The sequence below is a fragment of the Pelmatolapia mariae genome, linkage group LG17, assembly GCF_036321145.2.
Source record: "Pelmatolapia mariae isolate MD_Pm_ZW linkage group LG17, Pm_UMD_F_2, whole genome shotgun sequence".
In the NCBI taxonomy this organism is placed as follows: Eukaryota; Metazoa; Chordata; class Actinopteri; order Cichliformes; family Cichlidae; genus Pelmatolapia; species Pelmatolapia mariae.
The window spans coordinates 21,945,205-21,966,221 of record NC_086242.1 but is presented as its reverse complement, the minus strand read 5'-3'; the positions used below and the strand labels follow the sequence as shown (position 1 = coordinate 21,966,221).

General features: G+C 38.1%; 1 protein-coding gene and 1 long non-coding RNA gene across 3 annotated transcripts; both read left to right on the top strand.

The window, feature by feature from the left end:
* The first annotated feature begins 5,401 nt into the window (after positions 1-5,401).
* On the top strand, positions 5,402-11,582 carry tspan9b (tetraspanin 9b). Its single transcript, XM_063460629.1, has 9 exons — positions 5,402-5,461; positions 6,875-6,937; positions 7,033-7,140; positions 9,027-9,101; positions 10,004-10,099; positions 10,331-10,435; positions 10,578-10,625; positions 10,877-10,960; positions 11,342-11,582. Exons 1-9 carry the CDS (start codon positions 5,402-5,404, stop codon positions 11,504-11,506), a joined length of 804 nt encoding a protein of 267 aa, XP_063316699.1. The 3' UTR covers positions 11,507-11,582.
* An 8,301-nt stretch (positions 11,583-19,883) lies between these two features.
* LOC134615678 (uncharacterized) lies at positions 19,884-20,544 on the top strand. 2 transcript variants are annotated; one of them, XR_010091314.1, is made up of 3 exons: positions 19,884-19,908; positions 20,339-20,434; positions 20,513-20,544. It is a non-coding gene; the product is annotated as an uncharacterized LOC134615678 (long non-coding RNA). The 2 variants fall into 2 exon arrangements; XR_010091315.1 differs by lacking the exon at positions 19,884-19,908 and adding an exon at positions 20,080-20,138.
* The last annotated feature ends 473 nt before the right edge of the window (positions 20,545-21,017 follow it).

Sequence of the window (21,017 nt, the reverse complement as noted above, 5' to 3'; positions counted from 1 at the left end):
GAAATACTATGTTTCAGTACAAATACTATGACAAAGCAGAAATACTATGACTTAGAAGTAATACTATAACAAAAGGGATTCCTCAAAATACCATGAAATTGCAGTAATTCTATGATTTGGCAGAAATACTGTACTTTGTACAAATACAATGCTTTGGTACAAATAGTATATTTTGATTTGAATACTATGATTTGGCACGATTAGTATGATTTAGTACAAATACTATGAATTGGCAGAAATACTGTGACTTAGTAGTAATACTATAACATAACAGATATACTGTGATTTAGCAGACATAGTATGTTTTTGCACAAATACTACGATTTCACTCAAATACTGTGAAATTGCAGTAATACTATGATTTTGAAGGAATACTATGATTTGGTAGAAATACTATGCCTTAGTAGTAATACTAATAATAATAACAGATATACTATGATTTTGCAGACAGTCTATGTTTTTGCACAACTAGCACAATGTGGCAGAAATACTATGATTTGGCACAAGTACTATGATTTAGTAGAAATACTCTTATTGGCACAAATACTATGTTTCAGTACAAATACTATGATTTGGCAATAATACTGCGTTTCAGCACAACTACTGAGATTTGATTGAAATACTATGATTTAGAAGAAATACTATGACTTCGTACAAATACTACTATGTTTTGGTTCGAATACTATGATTTGCAAAAAATACTATGATTTGGCACAAGTACCATGATTTAGTACAAATACTATGAATTGGCAGAAATACTGTGACTTACTAGTAATACTTTAACATAACAGATATACTGTGATTTAGCAGACATAGTATGTTTTTGCACATATACTACGATTCTGCTCAGATACTATGAAATTGCAGTAATACTATGATTTTGAAGGAATACCATGATTAGGTAGAAATACTATGCCTTAGTAGTAATACTATGACATAACAGATATACTGTGATTTAACAGACAATATGTTTTTGCACGAATACTACGATTTCGCTCAAATACTATGAAATTGCAGTAATACTATGATTTTGAAGGAATACTTTGATTTGGTAGAAATACTATGCCTTAGTAGTAATACTATAACATAACAGATATACTGTGATTTAGCAGACATAGTATGTTTTTGCACAAATTCTACGATTTCACTCAAATACTGTGAAATTGCAGTAATACTATGATTTTGAAGGAATACTGTGATTTTGCAGACATAGTATGTTTTTGCACAAATACTACAATTTGTCAAGAAATACTATGTTTGGGCACAAATACTATGATTTGCTATAAATACTATGATTTGGCACATATACTATAATCAGCAGATATACTATAACATAACAGAAATTCTACGACTTAGTAGTAATACTATAACATAACAGAAATTTTAATTGGGCACAAATAACATGATCTGGCACAAATACCATGATTTGGAAAAAAAATACCATGATTTGGCACAAATACAATGATATGGCAGAAATACTATGATTGGGTACAAATACTATGATTTGGCACAAGTAGTATGACTTAGTACAAATACTATGATTTGGCAGAAATACTATGATTTAGCAGAAATACTATGTTTTAACATAAATAATATCTTTTGACAGAAATTTCTGCTAAAAGGTACTATTTCTGCTTTTTAGCAGAAATACTGCAATTTTGCATAAATACTATGATTTGGGATAAATACTATGATTTGGCAGATATACTATATTCAGCACATATACTATAACATAACAGAAATACCTCCACCTACTAGTAATACTATAACATATCAGAATTGTCATGATTTGACACAAAAACATGATTTGGCACAAAAACCATGATTTGGCAAAAATGCTATGATTACCCAGAATTACTATGATTGAGCAGAAGTACTAAGATGTAGTAGAAGTACTTTGATTTAGCACAAATACTATTATGGAGGAGTAATACTTTAACATGGGAGAAATATTGATACACACACACATACACAGAGCCTGAGCAGTGGCTGTTAAGAGTCTGGACTTGGTATATCTAGGTCAGCTAAATTGGCTGCACCTGCTGTAATCAGCACTTACACACACAGACAGAGAGAAGTATGAGTCTTCTTCAGTGTATTTCTCACATTCAGGACTGCCCTCGAACAAATGGCCATAATTTCCTAACCGTAGGGGCTAGAACGCTCATTCTGACACTGTTTTGTTCAGAAGAGATGGGGGAATCTGCAGGTCTTCATAATTCAGAGATAAAATATAAAGTATTGAAGATATATGACTTGTAATACACTGTAACTGAGTAGAGACAAAGTAAAACTGCCTTGACTTGCCCTCAAACAACGTTTTGTAACTCTAAATCTATATGGAGCATCAAAATCATTCTTTCACCGTACGAAACAGCAGGCTTTGGTGAACAGTCATGGAAATTTTCAGTTCTCTGTGGAAATCCATCAAAAAGATTTGACGAGAGAAAAAAGTGCCGCATTTCCAGAGTTTGAAATCTGAACAGATCTGAGCGAATGATGAATTTCCTACCCTCAAACAAGTGTAACTCATCTCAGAACGGTAATAGGTGAGAAATAACTTCTTGAATTGTGAGCATCAGGAGTGTCTGAAGATATATTTGCACAAGCCTCATGTCTCAACTTTGTTTCGTTAAGGAGATATGACGATTTGAAAATGCCTCTCATTACAGAAATCCAGCGCTGATTTTGAACAAACTCTCCATTGACTCTCTAAGGAGACTTTACAGACTTTGTGTTGCTCTGAGGAGATTTGCCAAAATTCTGTAACACCCACAACAATAACAGTGACAATTTCTGAAAGCCAGCAAAAATACCTACGTTTTGATGTATAATTTGTGGGGGTTGAGTGGAAATTGAGCGAGTAGCAAGAAGTTGTTCAGACATGAAGAGAAAATTCAGAAAGGACAAGTGCACACTCTGAGTTAATTGCATAGCAACCATAACAACGCATGTATTTTCTGAAAAATCACAATTTTGCAACTAAAAACTTAAAGAGGTATAAAATTAAAACGGTAGAAGATCTGAAAAAGCTGAATCATACAGGAATAGCCCAATAATCTGAGAACATTTTAAAGTTTGAATGGAGTTTCTAGGTGAAAGTATGAGGAAGTAGTTAAGTTTCAAAAACAAGCAAGTTTTAGCAGAATTTCTGAAGAATTTTAGAACTTTCCCATTCATTCCAATGGGACAAAAAATTGCATAAAAAGCTTAATATTTTAAAAAGTATAATAGTTAAAAGTACAAAAAGATATAGCACAAATGAGCACAAATAGCTGAATATTGTGAAATTTGAACTGAGAAAATAGCACAAAAACTGCGGAAGTAGTTAAGCGGCGAAGAACGGAGCAACTTGAAGAATAAAGTATAAAGAATAAAGAGAAACAGGAACTCAATAGTGTGGAAGCCCTTTTAGGGCATCCACACAATAAGTGTGCCTCTTGGCATAGGCACACTTAATAACAAAAGGCGACCCGGGAAAACCAGAGGCTCAAACGAGGAACAGAAAAACCCGGGGAAACAAATGACGCGGGGAAGCCGGTGATTGTCTGCCAAAAACTGATTTCCGGTATTTGCCAAAAACTGACTGCTCGTATTTAAACTGCTATAAGTAACTTGTTGGCCTATAATATGTGAAACATATGTCAAATGCATCCCTTATGGATGACATGAAGTCATCTTGAGCCACAAACAACATTCCTGTAACAAGGTAGAAGCCGCAATCAGTTTTTGGCAGTGACTTTTACGTAACCTTTATTTATGCAGTTAAAAAAAAATCTCATTAACATTAAAAATGTCTTTTGTAAGAGTAAGCTGGCCAAGAGGACAGCAGAAATGGCAGCAAATATTACAATAGTTCTGTAAAAATATTTTAAGTGGGGATAAAGGACCGGATTGGTTATAATGTAAGTACAATAACACAGAGTTGTAAAGATACTTGAAAAACTGAAATGATTTTTTAATTCTATATATAACCGCTTTGTAAACCCTGTTCACCGAAGTCTGTTTACGAACATACGTAAAGATATTACACAAAAAAATACACAGAAAAATTGGAAATCAGTTTTTTGGCAGGCAATCACTTTTTGGCACAACACCGGAATCGGCACCGTGGGAGGCTGCAACAGAAAGGGGAGAAAATTACTAGTAAGCCAGGAAGCAGGGGAGCACAACAAGGCAGGATAGGAGTAGTAGGCTTACGATCGGAGTGGGACCGTGGGGCTTGGGAGGGAAGTGTGAAAGTCCGTGAGGCGGGAGTCTGTGGAGTTAGTGACGAGGCCAGATGATGCACCGAGTGATGTGATCGAGCAGGAGGACAGGCAGGAAGCAGACACTGGACGCCGAATTGAAATCTTAAACACAAGAAGGCAGATTTAACACAGTTCCAATAAATCATTAGCACAACGCTTTCGCGGGAGTCTAGTTACCACAGAGAGGTGATTAACGGACTGGCGTGGAGCAGGGTTAAGTAGTCCTCCAGGTAATCGCCCCGATGGAAAGCAGGTGTGCCGGTGATGGCCCAGCCCGGGGGTGTGGCTACCCAAGCATCACACACAGACTCCATAGACACAGGACCACGGGACCCTGACAAAATCCCTTTTCAAAAAACTAATGTTAAGAAAACACAATGAATTTTGTTCTTGTTTTTGTTCAACCGTGCTGATGTCTCTTTATTAATATTTAATAGTGTCATGGTCCTGGGTCGGTGACCCAGTGTTTTGCTTGTTATTATTATTGTTCTATGGTTTCTTTGCTGTAAATGACTTGTGTTCTGATTTGATGTTTTGATTTTTATCATTGTTATCACTATTAGTGTTTAGGTTTCTTTCTCTGTCTTTCTAGTGCTCTAGTTCTTTGTTTGGTGATTTCTAGTTCTTAGGTTTTGTCCATGTGTCCCTTTTAGTTTAGTATCAAGTCTGCGTCTTTGTGAATTATCTCTTGTTTCCTGTTTTATTTTGATAGTCCCAGTCCTATGTGCAGTGAGTCTAATTTTACTTGTCCTTGTTTCGTCAGCTCTAATTTCTCCCTCCTGTCTCCAATTCCCTCTGTCATGTTGTTAACATTGGTCCCCCGCTGTGTCTCTCCTGGTGTTTACTTGTGTGTTTTGGTTCTAGCTTCCCAGATTGGGTTTCTGTTTGGTTTTCCCTGGTCAGCAATAAAGCTACATTTAAGTTCACATTTTGCCTCTATTGGTCCTGCTTTTGGGTCCAATCCTGTCTGCCTGCACAGCACATCATGACAAATAATTCATTAGCTTTCTAATCTACAGGAAGCTTCTACAGGAAGCCCTGCCCTTCTCTCTTGCTTTCCAAGATTCATTTGCACTATCACTTTTTCCAACCACCGCTGGACGCAGAATCACAGTACGTGTCGATGCATTTATGCTTTATCATACAGCAGCATGAGTCAGGTCAGCCCTTCTCTCAGACATTTCTTCTTCAGCTTCAACGTCTTCTTTTTGGTGAGTAACTGGATTTTAAAAGGGGAAAATGGCTCTGTTTACTTTCTAAGAAGATGAAAGGTATGAGAGAGAGAACAGTGAAGACACACAATGAGTCGGGATTTTTGAGTTATTGACATTCACATCTCTACAGAGCTAGTAAATAAATCAATACAAACAATCTGAACATGTAATGTTTATGACAGTCTGAAGCTAGAACATGATCTGTTCAGAGGCACAGGGATATAATTTCATGTTCTACAGTCACATGAAGCTGCTGTTTGTTTTAAAGGGGAGATTCAGAGTTCTACTTCAGACATCCTGGTGTTCTACTGATCAAAACATTTGAATGATTTTATCATTTCCTCTGCAAATGAAAATGCAAAAGGGCTGAAGGGTAACCTCCATCAAAATCTTAGAAACAATGATGGTTAGAGTTTGCAGCAAAGCACACAATAGCTGAAGAGTCCAGAAAAACACAAAGCAATCAGAAAAAAAAGGTACAAAAACTTTAAGAAGATCAGGACATGCAGGGAAGACAAATAGCTTTGGTTTAGTTTGTTTGTTGGCTAGTTAGATTTTTAAACCATGTGTTAGAAACTAACAGAACGATCACCCAGGAAAGAAAAGGCAGTAATCAAAGTTGGTGGTGAGGCATTTGAGTTCCAACAGCGGCAACAGGCATTGCCGGTTTCAAGGGCACAAACACATAGAGCAGATCTCACAGGAGTCAGTATTCATGGCCACAGACAGACCAGTTATCCAAAGCATAAAAACACAGAGTCCACAACAAGATAGAGGCTGTGAGAGTTCCTGGGCCAACACAACGCGCCTTAAGCAGGAAGCCTGATAACTGCTGAGCAGCAGGTGAGTAGTCCTAGCCCTAACACCCACAGCTGTTCAGCATGCCAGCAGGAAGGTGGAGACATGGGGGAGCACCCACACACACAGAGTTGTTTTCATTTCTTAGTGGGGACATCTAATTGACATAATGCTTTTCCTAGCCGCTTACCCTAACCCTAACCATCAAAAATGAATGCCTAACCCTAACCATAACCTAAATTTAACCCTGACGCTTAAACCGCATTTTGAGTCTTCAAACTCGTCGGGACGGACATTTTGTCCCCATAAGGGACTGTTGGTCCCCACAAGTATAGTCGCATTCCAATTTTTGGTCCCCACAAAGATATGTAAACATGGTATACAAAGGGAGAAAACAACTATAGAAAAACACACAAGAAAAGCGGGCCAGCACGAGAGACTCGAGGACCACTCGAGGACCACGACTCCATAATAACGTTCCATCTCAGACATAAACGGAGAAAAGTAAATGGAGTGTTGTTGGTGGTTTACACTTGTACACAGCCCAGAAAACACAGGATTCCCCTTTTGTTGAAACTTCCTTGGATGATATGCTGCTCTGCTGTGTTTCAGCTCATAGTGGGACTCGTTATTGTCACAGCTCCGGCTCTGCTGTTTGAATGTTACCAAGACAATGTAAGTAGCATGCACACACACACGCACACACACACGCACACACACAGCTGTTTGTTATGCAGCACTAATCAAGCATAAAACTATTTTTCATTCAGTTTGGAGTTCAGACAACCCACCTTTACATCTTTGGCTCCATTACCGTGGTGATCAGCATCTTGGGGGCTCATGGAGCCCACACGGCAAACCTGATGAGCCTAACTGTGGTGAGCAAAAACACAATGGCTGCTGACTGACAAATATTAGTAATTTTTCAGGTAAACTGAAGCATGAAACAGTTCTGTTCTCACTTCTGCCGTCTGTTATTTTCTGTCACGTGTACATTACTCAAACATCCCTGTTAACTTTTAGCTTAACTGGAGTCTGTTTTTCCAGCTCTTGGAGCTGTATGATGTCACAGAGGGAATATCCCTAATAACACTTATAGTAAAGCTGACTTAAAGGCAAGGTGGCCTTAACCCCCATCCTAATCACTAGGGTTCATGCAGACCCGAGGTGTATATTTGATGTAATATCTACCTCATTCCACTTTTTTACAACCTTGTCAAAAGCACCCAATGTCACCTATACAGTTTTAATGAATTGAACTTTTTATTCACTTAATGTTTGCCATGAACCCCAAAGTAAAGTAATATAAAACATCTGGGGAGTAAGTAGGTTACATTTTGGCGCTATAGTGGAACCAAAGCTGGGTCATTCCCTGATCTTGGGTCATCCCACACATGAAAAGCAGAGCTGACATTATTATATTACTCCGATATTACGAGCCCCAGTCTGAGCAGCAGTCCTAGCAGTGAGGAAAAGTCAGTTCTCAGTCGAGAAGCTGATTCTAAAAAAGGTCTTTTCTTTGCTTCCAAGCCACAGACAGGAAGGTGGTGATAATTTGGTCCTTCTGTCACCAGCCAGCATAGCCCGAGGCAAGTTATTAATGTCAGCTAAGAAGAGAAATATGTATTGGAAATAATAAAATCATAAATAATCAATAACAGATACACACCAATGATCATTTTCTCGACTGTTTCCATTTGCATTTTTTTTGTTTTTGTAAATTCTCCCATTGTTAACCAAACTAAAACTACCAGCATGCACCTTTTTTTTGTTTGTTTATTGGAAATTTTGATTGATTTTGATAATTAAACAGTGAAAACTGAAGAATTTCTGTTACTTGAATCCAGATTCATAGTTTTAAAAAATGCTTCTGTCACGGTTCTGGGTCATTTTGACCCAGCATTTTCTGTTCCTTATGTTTTGGTGTTTTTCTGTATTATGATTTATGTCTGATTCTTTAGCTATCTGTCGTTAGTCTAATTTCTCCCAGCTGCGTCTCCCTCCTGGTTCCCATTCCCTGATCACTCCCCTGTGTATATAAGCCCTGTGTTCTCCTTTATTCTCTGTCGCGTCGTCCTCCCATGCTGTATGGGTTTTTCCCCTCTGTGCTCCTCGGCTCCAGGTTTCTTAGTGTTTAGTATTAGTTTCCAGTTTTGTTTTTGCAAGTTCTTTGTTTTTGGAGTTTTTTCTGCAACTGCAATAAAGCAGCCTTTTGAGTTTAGTCCTCCGTCTTAGTGTCCTGCATTTTGGGTTCTACTCCTGCCTGCCAGACAGCCGATTCATGACAGCTTAGTGAAACAAATTCTACTTTTTACTTAATTAAAAAGTACAAAAGTTTTATCTTAAAATATATTTCATGTACAGACAGTAAAAGTGCTCATTGTGCAGAACACATGATCACATTGGATCATATTTGTTGATTCATGTATTTATTACTTTAATGTGACAGGAGGTGATGTAAGTTACTTAATTACTGCTAAGTTTCTTTCTCTTTATCCAAAATAAAACAGCATGGCATATTATTATAGTTCATGAAAGCTGTACTTTAGAAAAGTATTTGAGATAATGCACCCCACATCATTCTTATTTCTGAAAATCAGATGAACAGAGTTATCTTTCTCTCATGTCTCTCCTGCTCCTTAAAAGTCCCATGTTGATGTGGTTAGATACAAAATAGAAAACTACAACCAAAATAAAACAAAATGCAAAAAAGGTATTTACATGTAGGAGCTGAGGCAGCGTCTCTTTGGTTCCTTCTCTGCAGTTCCTGGTGTGCACGTTCATTGGAAGTCTGCTGATGCTGAGAGCTGGAACTATCGCTGCTGCAGCCCGACCAAACGTAAGGACCCGGTTTCTTTTTACTGTGTTGGTTCTGTATTCAACGTTCAGCAACGAAGCTTCTCCCCCAAACTCAGCATCCCCAACAAAACACAAACAGATCCCAGGTTCATGCAGGAACATCAGAAAACATGGAGGTTTTTCACTGTGCTACATGGACCTTGTCAGAGTTGACATCCTGAAAGAAGAAATGTATTTTAACCACAACAGTAATTTACCAAAAAGTATGAAGAGTGCTAACAACACACCACTTGGGTTCTGTTGGGTTATCTCAGAGTTAATTAGGAAAGCGTGTGGGGGAACCTGAGTTTAAGTATAAAGTGGAAGAAAAAGTTACAGGACCCATAAAGTTTATTTTTCAGAGGTATAGCAGATGTTTCCCTTTTTTCTCAAGAAAAATTAAACGCAAATAATTGTTTTATCCTGTAAATTAATATTATTAATGTTTCAGACAGGCACAGCTGATGACGTTTGCTCCATAGCTCCAACACTGATAGTTTCATTATTAGCCGGTAGCTTAATGCAATGTAGCAGATGGCTAATGTGGCTGTTGGGTAACTGCTAATGGCTAAATGGCTAATGTTACTGATAACTGTTGAGTGCTGATGAGATGGGAGCTTTACTGACCTCTTAAAATTCGTCAAAAGATTTATTTGCTGTTATGAAAGCCAGCTTCAGCTGGTGGTGAGGTCAAGATGAACTGTCTGTCTGCGGCACTGATACTGGTCCAAATGAGTATCCAGACCGATAATAATTTTAGCATTGATTTCTTCTTTGTCTACCCCACTAGTTTTGAGCAGACATGCACAATTTTAACTTGAGTAAAATGCCATCAAATGCAGGTTGTTTGATGTTTTACAGATTGTTATGAACTAATAAAAACACTCCTGTGTGATTTTTCAGTTGGGGCATGTGATGGAGGAAAGGTTTCGTTTGCTTCTGCCACTGGATCAGGCTTCAGGTGACATCAGGGATCAGGTTGAAAGACTACAGACATCAGTAAGCACCTATCACACTGTCAGGCAGCATAGCACAATACTTTGAGTCCAGGAATGAAAGGAGGAAAGCCAGAGCTTTAAGATTTCTGACTTCCACAAAATATGCTCTGTATTATTCAGTATTGTTTTGATGTGGCAGCAGTCACCAGCACCGAGTTCTGTGTGGTTTGTTCTGCACTGTGTGGTGTAAATAACACTGCAGCTTGTAGCTCTTCTTCCCGTCCGTGTTTAGTTGCACTGCTGTGGTCTGTTTGGCTACAAAGACTGGGAGAACAGCATCCCTGATTCCTGCCTGTGCAAACAGGATGTAGAGGAATGTCAGACAGTCAGCTACACAGTGAGTAAAAGAAGTTGAGACACTAATAACTTGCAGAGTTATTGTATTAACTCAGTTTCATGTGAGGTGTTGATGCTTTCTGAAATGGGTCCAACTGAAACACAAACAAAATGACTCCTGAGTTTGTTTCCTGTATTTTTAGAACTTCCTGTTGAACTTTTTCTGCCAGAAGAAGTCTGTCTTCACACAGGTGAGAGCTGCTAAATGCTAATATTAAAGTTATCACCTGATACTCAAGTGTGAACATATAAAAAGTGTATTCCTTCAACGTTCGCATCAAAGCCAATGCTCTCTGACAATTTTAAAGAAGTTTTAATAGATATGTGATTATGAATATACAATAATGGAGGTAAGTGTGATCTGTTTCCTGATGCCCTGAAAAAAATTCCTTTTCCTGTCACTGCAGTCAGAGTTGATATGTGTTTGTCTCTCTGTCTTCAGCCCTGCTTTCCCATCATCAGCAGCAGGGTTGTAAGAAATGCCAACATCACCCTGGGCGTGACCTTTGGTCTCTTTGTTCTAACAGTGAGTTAATCATTAAAGTAAAATGTGTTATGTCACCATAGCTCTGCTTTTTTAATGTTTTCTTGCCTTGCATTTAAATCTCCTCCAAAAACGTAAAACAGCATTTTGAAATGATTTATGTCCACAACTCTGACAGTCCTCGTAATGCTGAATGTGTGCTCTTAACAAATACTTAGAAATATTTACAGAGAATTGTTTTTTAAAGAAAGAGCTGATTCAGAACTTACATATATACCAACTTTTCAAATACACCAACTTTTCAGGAATAGTAAACTTTTTCCTGCTATGATCCTTTAGCTTGGGTAAACTCATCTTCACCACAGAGAGCATGAGTGACAAACATCATCGTGTCACTCTTTATTAACTGTTGTTTGTGTGTAGCTCTTTGGCATGGTGCTGTCATCACTGCTGATCTATCAGATGTATAACACCAGCATCAGGTTGAACTGCCAGTGGACGGGCCAGCCACCTGCCTACGAGCTGCTGGACGACGCGCCAGAGAAGACGCCTTCAGCCCCAAACCCTCCTCACAACTTTCAGTTATAGAGCTGGTGTTAGTCTAAACCACCTATACTAAATCAATCAATTAATCTAATGGGACATGACCTGATAAAGACAGAGGGAATGGACACAGGTTACATACACACTGGGGATAGAAGGGTAATACATCATATATCAGTAATATCATATCTGTGGAATAAAAAAATAAAAATAAAAAAAAAGGAACCTTCAGATGTTGTTTGGTGACAGAAAATATATATGATTAAATATCAGATAAGCAGATTCAATCTGTTTGTAATCTTTCCTCTGTGCTGAGCTTCGTATCTCCCGCCCCCTCACCGCTTTGAGGGCGAGCTGGAGTTAAGGGAGACCTGTCATGGTTCTGAGTCTTTGACTCAGCGTTTTGAGTTTTGTTCTGGACTTGGTATTTATTTCTTTGAAAGGTTAAAATAATTAATGTTCTAGTTTCTGAGTTTGTTATTTATAGTTCTTGATTTCTTGTTTTGTTATGTTAGTTATCCCTTTATCCCCAGTCCGGTTCACATGACTTAGTTTCAGTGTGTGTGTTTGTCAGTTTCTCTGTTGAGTCCTCCCACGCGCTCCATTTCACAGGACAGCTCTGGTACTTAGTTCCAGGTCTCCCCTCTCTTTCCCATATTTTCTTACTATTAACAGTTCATTTGCTACAGCGAGACACAGTCTGATGAACTGCCAGCAACCACAAAAGCACTTCGGGTCAACTCGTGTTATTCCCAAGTATGGTGTATTAATAAAAGTGTTTAGGCTACTGTACATGAAAAAGTAGCCAATTAGTAAAACAGTTATTTTGAAAAAGGAGAGCAAAAGAATATAAAAATGACAAGAATACTTATCATTTCCTTTTCTCATTATTGGTCTGTTTTCCTCAAAGCTGCACATTGTTTAACAATGTTTAACTGTTTTTACACACTCAAAAAAAAAAACAGCCTACACTGTAAAAAATCTAACTTGCAATTGCTGAGCTTACAGTCATTTCTTCCACAATTCAACAATAAAAGTTGAGTTGCCCCATAAACTCAAATACATTAAGGGTTTCAGCTAATCCTTTAACGTTTTGGAGCAAAAGTTGGTCTCAGATGAAATTTATTGCTGGCAAAATGAATAAATTCAAGTTTTACATGAGTTGAAGCTGTTGGCGCCTTTCTGTGCCTGAGCACGCATGCGCATCTCATATTTTTGGATACTACGGGGTCTAGTTTGGACTTTTGCAAGGACTGAAAGCCACCTGGCCGTCTGCCTTAACGAGAACGTGAGGGTTTTTATACCAGGAGCTGGATAGATCGTTCATCTCAACTTTCTAAAGGCAAGTAATGTTTATTTTATTATATCAGACAGTATATGTTTGAACAGTCTCAATTTGTCTTTTAGAAATATCACAACTGAAGTTCTTCGTATTTTTCCGAAACTTAGCATAGCATTACTTTCTAGGCTAAGAAGCCTTGTGGCTTATGTGTTTACTATATCATTTAAGATTCCATGTCACGAACTATGTCCCATGTCACAAAACAATGAAAATCCGACAAACATCGCTACTAAAGAGGCTCGCTCATATCTGACAAGCCTCCGCAACACCCCCTATGTGTATTTCATGAAGTGCAGTCTGTGGCCGCCATACCACCGAACGAAACAAAATAGGCTGTCTCGCTCATGACCAACGGCAGCAACCCCCCGCCGCTATTTAAAAATAAATACATTTCGGGGGCACCCGCTGCCAGGTCGTTTAATTTGTTCGAATCACTTTTAGCCAATAAAATGTGTGCTTTAGTTTCTGTGTGAACGGGGTGGTGGAGTCCTCACGGCCAGCAAGCTCCACCAAACACACAAACAGGAGGGAGAGGAAGCTCAGAGAAGCAGCTACAGAGCAGTAAATATGGGGGTATTTTAAAGGGGCAAATCTCCGTTAACTAGTTACCGCGGATCACCCCGTGCGTGGGGCTGGGCAGGGTTAACGAGCTAACCGGGCTGACGCGTTGACGCACGGCCTAAAATCCTTTCATTTTCTCAAAAATCGACAGTGTGCCTTATGTATGAATTCTGGTTGTGCTTACTGACCTCGAACCAATTTTATGTGGTACACAGTGTAAAAAAATCTGTCAAAAAATGTTCTGGTACGACTTTGGTAAGCTATGAAGCGGCACTGCTTGATGGATTGTTGGAGCATTACGGCTACCGAGGAGCCTCACAGAGTGATACGTACTCTGCTTCAACGTAATATTACTGTATTATGTGTGTAGGGACCATAAATGGCACCTGTAAGAGACACGGTTACAAAGAGGATTTCAAACTCAAGGCTGTCAGTTGCGCAGTAGAACTTGGAAACAGAGCAGCTGTGAAATCTGTCTTTGTTATTATGCTCAGCATCTTTTAGTTTACATTTTGACTGCACAATTGTGAGCTTTTTGTTATGCACAAAATCAACATTGTTTTGGTTTATTTATGGAGCATCATTAATAAATGCACTGATAATTTAAACAAATGCTTCAGGAGTTTTATCCCACTCATACTCTCAATCCAATGTTTGTCATTCTAAGTTGTAAAACCAATCACACAAAATTATCCTTGGCATACATAATACATCCCAGTACACTGCTGGTGCATTCCATTTAGAATACAATTTGTTAATAATAAATTAAATAAATGAAACATTTAATAAATTAAACATTTGAGGTAATGTATGTTTTGTAAATTATTTGTTTTACACTGTTTTACGTGGCATTTTACAAGGCAGAATCAGCTCACTTTAGTGAGCCAAAACAATTAGGACAGGAGAAAAACATTCTTAAGTAATGTCAGGAAGCTGGTATTTTATTTTAAAACTAATTGCTATTTTTATTTATTTAGAGAATTAAAAGCCAACTCCAGACCACTGCTTGCTTGTCCTGATTTGTGAGGGACTGATGAAGAGTTGGTAAGGAGAGGAATCAGAACAGGAGCGCCTCCCCCCGCCCCCAAACACATAATCAGGTAATGTAACTTTGGTAATTTGAGATTAATTCAGGTTTCTTTTGGATTGTTGACACTGTCCTCTCTTCTCATTATAGTTTTTGTATGCAGTGCCAGTTCTGCTCTTTTGTCTGTTCAAGCCAAGAAGTACTCTTAAGGCATCACCAGCTACGACATAGAAGAGGATTTCATTTGCCCTGTGTTTACAGTGACTGCGTCTGTTCGTTTAGGACACGAGGGGCATTGAAGTCTCACCTCAGCAGATCACACAACAGGGCTAAGAAAAGAAAACATTAAGTATGACAACAAAAAAAAACAAAAAACATTTTTTTGTGATTTTTGTGAATTTAAGGAAAACTGCTCACAGCATACATTTATTTCACATATTTTAAGGCACTTAAAAAACATCAGACTGTATCCTGTCCTTTCCAAAAATGTGACTATGCTACCAACAATTTATCAACCTTTACATCACACACAAGCAGAAAGCACAAAAACTCAAAAGACATAAAAAACTGTATTAGACTGATTTCTCATGCAAATGCATGTCCTAGTGAAAGTAGCTCCCCTGATGAATCCTTAAATACCTCTCAGGAGCCAGAGACATTACCAAGTGGTTCAGGTGTCGCATCAAGTGATAAAGAGGACAATGAGTTTGTAGATTACCAATGTCTTGAACATAAAATAGCTAGACTTTTTCTATGCATGCAAACATTGTTACATGTTTCTAAAAGTGTTTGCAGAGAATTATTGAGGAAATTAGTGACATTTTAAAATTTTCTCAGGTTCATTCATTTCAAAGAATCAAAGAGGTGCTTGCTGAACAGAACATTGAGGCAGATGATGATGATGTAATTAAAAATATAAATGATGCACTTTTCAAAACCAACCCATTAATTATCTCAACAGAACCAAAAGGTGCATTATCTACTGATTACAAGAGAAATATTTATTTCAAGAATAATTTTCATGTAATTGAGCCTACAGAGTACACCTACAAAGCGAGAACTAGAAATACATTTATGTCTCAGTAAACCAGGTCTTGGAGAACTTATTGAAAGAGAGAAGTTTCTTTGAAAAGTTAGCATTTGATAAAGAAATTAGTGAAGGTTACAGATCATTTAGAGATGGGCAGTATTTCAAAAACAACAAGCTTTTAGGATTGCAAGATACTAGCATTAGTTTAGCTTTGTATATTGACAACTTTGAAATATGCAACCCTTTAGGAACATCTCGAAAAATTCATAAAATAACTGCCGTTTATTGGGTTGTACTCAACTTATCTGCAAGGTTTCGTTCCACATTGCCCTCAATACAGCTTGCTCTTCTAGGTAAAAGTGTAGACGTTAAACAGTTTGGGTCTGATGCTTTTCTTTATCCACTCATTGAGGATTTAAAATGTCTTGAAAGCACAGGGGTGTATGTTGAATCTTTAAATAGTTTTTTAAAGGGAACTGTATTTTGTGTCTGTGCAGATAACCTTGGGGCTCACAGCCTTGCAGGCTTTTTGGAGTCCTTTAATGTCGAAAAGTTTTGTCGATTTTGTAGTATTGATGAACATCAGATTGCAACTCTTGATCCTACAGAATTTCCATTAAGAACTGTGGAACAGCATAACATTTTTCTAGAAGAGCTTGAGGATGGTCAAAGACAAAGTGTGTGTGGTGTCAAAGGTTCCTGTGCCCTATTGCCCTATTTTCATCCAGTCACTGGATTTCCTCCAGATATATTACATGATTTCTTTGAAGGTGTTGTCCCTGTGGAATTGTTTGTGTCTTCAAGATTTAATCAGAAAGGGTTTTATTACATTTGAAGGACTAAACAAACGTATAAAATCATTTCCATATACATTCTCTGATAAGCTCAACAAGCCACAACAAATTACAAAAGCCAGTTTTGGAACAGGAAGAGTGAGTGGCAATGGACATGAAAACTGGACACTTTTGCGTTTGCTGCCTTTTATCATTGGGACCCGTATACCAGAACATGAGCCATCATGGGAAATATTGATGGACCTTAAGGAGCTTGTTGAGATTGTTGTCTCGACAACTCTATCAGAAGAAATATTGTCATACTTGGACACCAAAATATTGGATCATCGACGACTACTGATAGAGACTTTTCCTGATTTTAATTTGAAGCCAAAACACCACTATATTGAACATTATAGTCATCTTGTGCATTGTTTTGGTCCCTTAGTTGATTTGTGGACTATTCGATTTGAATCTAAGCACAACTTTTTCAAGAAAACTGTACATGATGTCCAATGCTTTAAGAATATACTACTAACACTTTCTTCAAAGCATCAACAAATGATGGCATACTTCTTAGATGGTCACAGTCTTTTTAAACCAAGTCTGCATGTTGATAATATTGACACAGTTGACATCTGTTTCTTGAATGAAAATCTTCAGAAGTGCTTGAAACTGAAATATCCACAGGTAAAAGCTGTGTCATTTGCTTAATGTGTTTATCTGTATGGGACCCAGTATGTTAAAGGCATGATCATTTCATCAGGACAACTGAGTGGACTGCCTAAATTCTACAAGATACTGAACATTTTGGTAGACTCTGGGAAAGTGTCATTTGTTGCTACAAAGCTCTCCTCTTGGTTTATGGAACATTACAGATCATATCGGCTTGACAGCAGCTACAAAGATCTGGAAATACTTGACCCAGAAGATTTGAATGATTACCACCCTTTAGCTGAATACTGCGTAGCTGGACAACTGATGGTGACACCTGTTACGTGCCTCCTGCATTGAAAGTGATGGTATGTATTATTCTTAAATAGTTTTCAGTTGATTACTTTGAATTTGTTAATTATTTAGAATTGCGCCCTTTTTTGGTTTGTCTTCACAGGCCCTGTTACTGCAAGTCCACGTCAGTCCAAAACTTATCAGAAAAATCCAACTGTCCACTGTTCCAGAGTCTGTGAAGCAGCTTCAAGATGAACTACAAGCAAAGCTTGGACTTGAAGGTGACTTTGCAATACAATATGAAGACCCAGATTTTGGGAACGCACTTTGCAACCTGATGGATATTAATGAGCTACCCGCTGGACAGGCAGTGTTGCACCTCATTTAGGAGGAAAATGCATCAGCCTCGCCACCACAGACTCCATCTGATCATAGCGCCATCTCATCTATTGATACAGCCAGTGTGAGTTCAGCATCTTCTTTCAGCCCATCCTCATCCACCCAGACCTACATGCGTAGCACTTCACAGTGGCCAAATCCATTTCCTATCCCAACCTTTTCCTATGATGTAGAGTTAAAACTTCGCAAGGGCGATGAGGTATATGAGAAAGCAGGGGCAAATTTAAGTGTAACAAGAGACATCAAGATGGAAATTCTAGACAAGCTGGCACAAGAAATGTTTGCAATCAAAGCCTACCCTGACAAGAATGAAATAACATCTGTTGCCCAGGAGCTAGTTTCCAAACATCCCTGCCTCAAAGAGCCCGGCAATGGCACAGGATATGATGGTTGGGCAACAAGCATTAAGTTCAAGCTTGGCAACTACCGTTCCAAGCTAAGTCAAGCTGGATGTAGTGAAGTTGCAGTCAATCGAAAAAGAAGAGGGGAAGAAGATGACAGTGGATCAAATAGATTTTCCTTAAAGAAACGAAAGCGAGGTGAAGTCAACTTTATCCCTGATGCCCCAGAAAACTACAATGACGAGTCTCTTGAAAATGAAAGATGCATTTTGGAAGATGAAATGAAGAAGAGGGATAAGAACATGGCACTCATCACCCAAAAGATGGACATTACATTCTCTCTCAGGAGGAAAGAAGTTGTGGAGATGCAGCCCTTGGTCAAGGAAATGCAGCTCAGATGGCCAGCTCTCTTCTTGAAAGAACAGGTAAGATAATCTCTTAAATATTTAAAGGAAAACTTCCATTTTTTTTTTCAGTGTTGTCTTATTTCTAGAATGAAAAACATTCATTTACTCACCCAGACAAATTTCAAGGCATTTGGAGTTGTTAGAAAGAAATTTTAATCCCAATGTTACGAGTCAGTCATTTTGCAGGAGAGAGCTGAGCCACAGTTATGGGGAAAGGATTCACTGAGACAACTAAAAATGCCTGAATTAAGCCAAAAACCACTCTGGAGGGTTTTTAATATAAGGAAATAACATTAAAATGTGTTTAAAAGCTCCAAAAAGTTGATTTTACATGATATAGGACCTTTAAAATTTCTTCTGAACAACTCCAAATGCCTCGAAACTTGTCTGGGTGAGTAAATGAACGTGAGCTCCATTTCTTGTGCCCTTGACAAGCATCTGTTTGTATCACTCCAATATCTTGTAGAAAAGGTTGAAGGCTACCGTTGAGCTAACAATGCTAATGGTAAAATATAAAAAAAATAGTTGGCTCTAAAAATATGAAGCTAATTTTGGTATTACCAACAACTCTATTGAAGTGAAATCTATTTACTTGTCAACTTACTGTGTATAATAATGGATTGCATTTATTTCACTCTTTGCTGGGCACCCAAAGCGCTTTATAATTCCACTACTCATTCACTCTCACATTCACACATCGGTGCAGGGAAACCACAGTTATAGCCACAGCTGCCCTGGGATAGACTGACAGAAGCGACGCTGCCATATCGCACCATTGGCCCCTCTGGCCAACACCAGTAGGCGGTAGGGTAAAGGGTCTTGCCCAAGTACACAACGACCAGGACAGAGAGAGCTGGGGGACAGAACCAGCATCCTTCTGGTTACAGATGAGCTTCCCAACCCCCTGAACCACGGTCGCCGCAATGACTTGTCTTCACTGGGCATCTAGAATCTTTTGGTGCTGACCCTTAGCAGGCAACACCCATGAAACTCACAGAACAGGATTGAGAAAGTCACTTGCGTGTTATGAAAGTATCCAAATTTGACCACAGGATGTTATTCTTACTTCATTCCTACATAACTATAAAATTAATGAAATTTTTGCAATGAATTTAAAATACAATTTATTGATTTATTTCTTTTCTGCAATGCATCCTGTAACAATTGAAACCATTATTTTGTCTAATCAACATTTGATTAGGTATTCTATAGACTTAATGTAAAATCTGCCGATCAGATTTTTCTTGTTTCTTTCTTCTTTTTTTTTTTTTCTAAAATGTGTCAGTTAGAATTTGTACTACCACTAAAAGAGAAAAAAAAAATCCAATCAAGACCTGACCAATAGATCAACCGAGACTAAATGTTTTGAAATTAAGTTGTTTTAACCAAATTTGAAAACAATGTCATTTTTATATAATGTACCTTTAAGTTTTCTTCTATATTTTTTTGTTGCTTTGTAGATTTGTGCGGAATTCTCACGCATTACCACCAAGGATCTCATGGGGACCTTCATGACTGCCCTCGACACTTACTCACTTCAGCTGATTAAGCTGTATCGAATTAGAAAAGCTGCTTTCTGCAATGACATGGATTTTCTGTTGCAGAAGTTTGATGAACAGGTAATATATAAAAATGTATTTGTGTCTCATGAGGAACCTGAAGTTCCCACTGTAACGAAAGATACTTTATTAAATATTTACTAAATTGACGTAAAAATTGTTAGTTTTCAGAAAGTGTGTCCTGAATGGGATTATAAGCTAACAAGCAGCGCTGTGTGTTTGGCAGATGGCAGGTCATGACAGACAGTTCAACTCTCATCCCACTCATGGCACTTTTTGTTATAAATGTTGTAATAAGTGTGCTACATTTGTTGCACATCAAAATTACTTTAAAAAAAACTGACAAAACCATGAGCAAGTATCTGGAATAACTAATTTCAACATCTTATTTCTTAAGGCTGTATTTTTAGCAACAACACTTAATGTGTTTTAAAAACAAAATGGTAGGTTTATAAATGAGACTGAGTCTTATTTGATTTCCTTGTTTTAGGTCTCAAACATAGTCCAGCATCGACGAACCATCAGTTTGGAAGGGTTACCGATATTTGTTCGCGACGACGAGACCAAACTCTTCTTAACATGTCTGGTGAGCATGCAAATCTACTCAATCTTCAGTTTTGGTTTTCAGAGACTTATATGTACTGTTGTTTTTTATTTTGCATAGGATACAGATCCAGTTGAGAGGGCAACCCGAGGTGTTACGGTGGGCATCCTCACTGTTCTGGAGGACTACGTGGGACCCAACTCGCGGTCCACAGTGATCAACACTGCCATTGTTTTGGAAGAGGACATTATTCTTGATGATCTGCCAGACCTTCCTACTGCCTTTGCCTACCTGTTTGGCCTACTTTATGGGCTCAACATGGAGTTTCCCAAAGAACTCAAGTACACATTTGAAGCTGTGCAACACATTTTTATGGAGTTGACATATACCTGTTCCCAGAGGATAAGAAGCTTCAAAACCAAGCTCTTAACCAAAGTCTAACCTATTTGACAACATGTTCAACTCAAATGCAACTTGTGTAAAACAGAATGCAGCAATTTGTTTTGATTTACAGTTTTTGGGTTTTGTGGTAAGTTGCTCTGAAAAAAGTAAATTTCTGGCTTTAAGAAAATGGTACGGTGCAGAAAGTTTTGAATCAATCTCTTCTGTTCTAACTTTACTTAAT

Coding starts and splice junctions, on each gene's coding strand:
- tspan9b (XM_063460629.1), top strand. CDS start 5,402: ATGAGTCAGGTCAGCCCTTCTCTCAGACATTTCTTCTTCAGCTTCAAC. Junction 7,141..9,026: donor ACCTGATGAGCCTAACTGTG/GTGAGCAAAAAC, acceptor CCTTCTCTGCAG/TTCCTGGTGTGCACGTTCAT. Junction 10,626..10,876: donor AGAAGTCTGTCTTCACACAG/GTGAGAGCTGCT, acceptor CTCTGTCTTCAG/CCCTGCTTTCCCATCATCAG.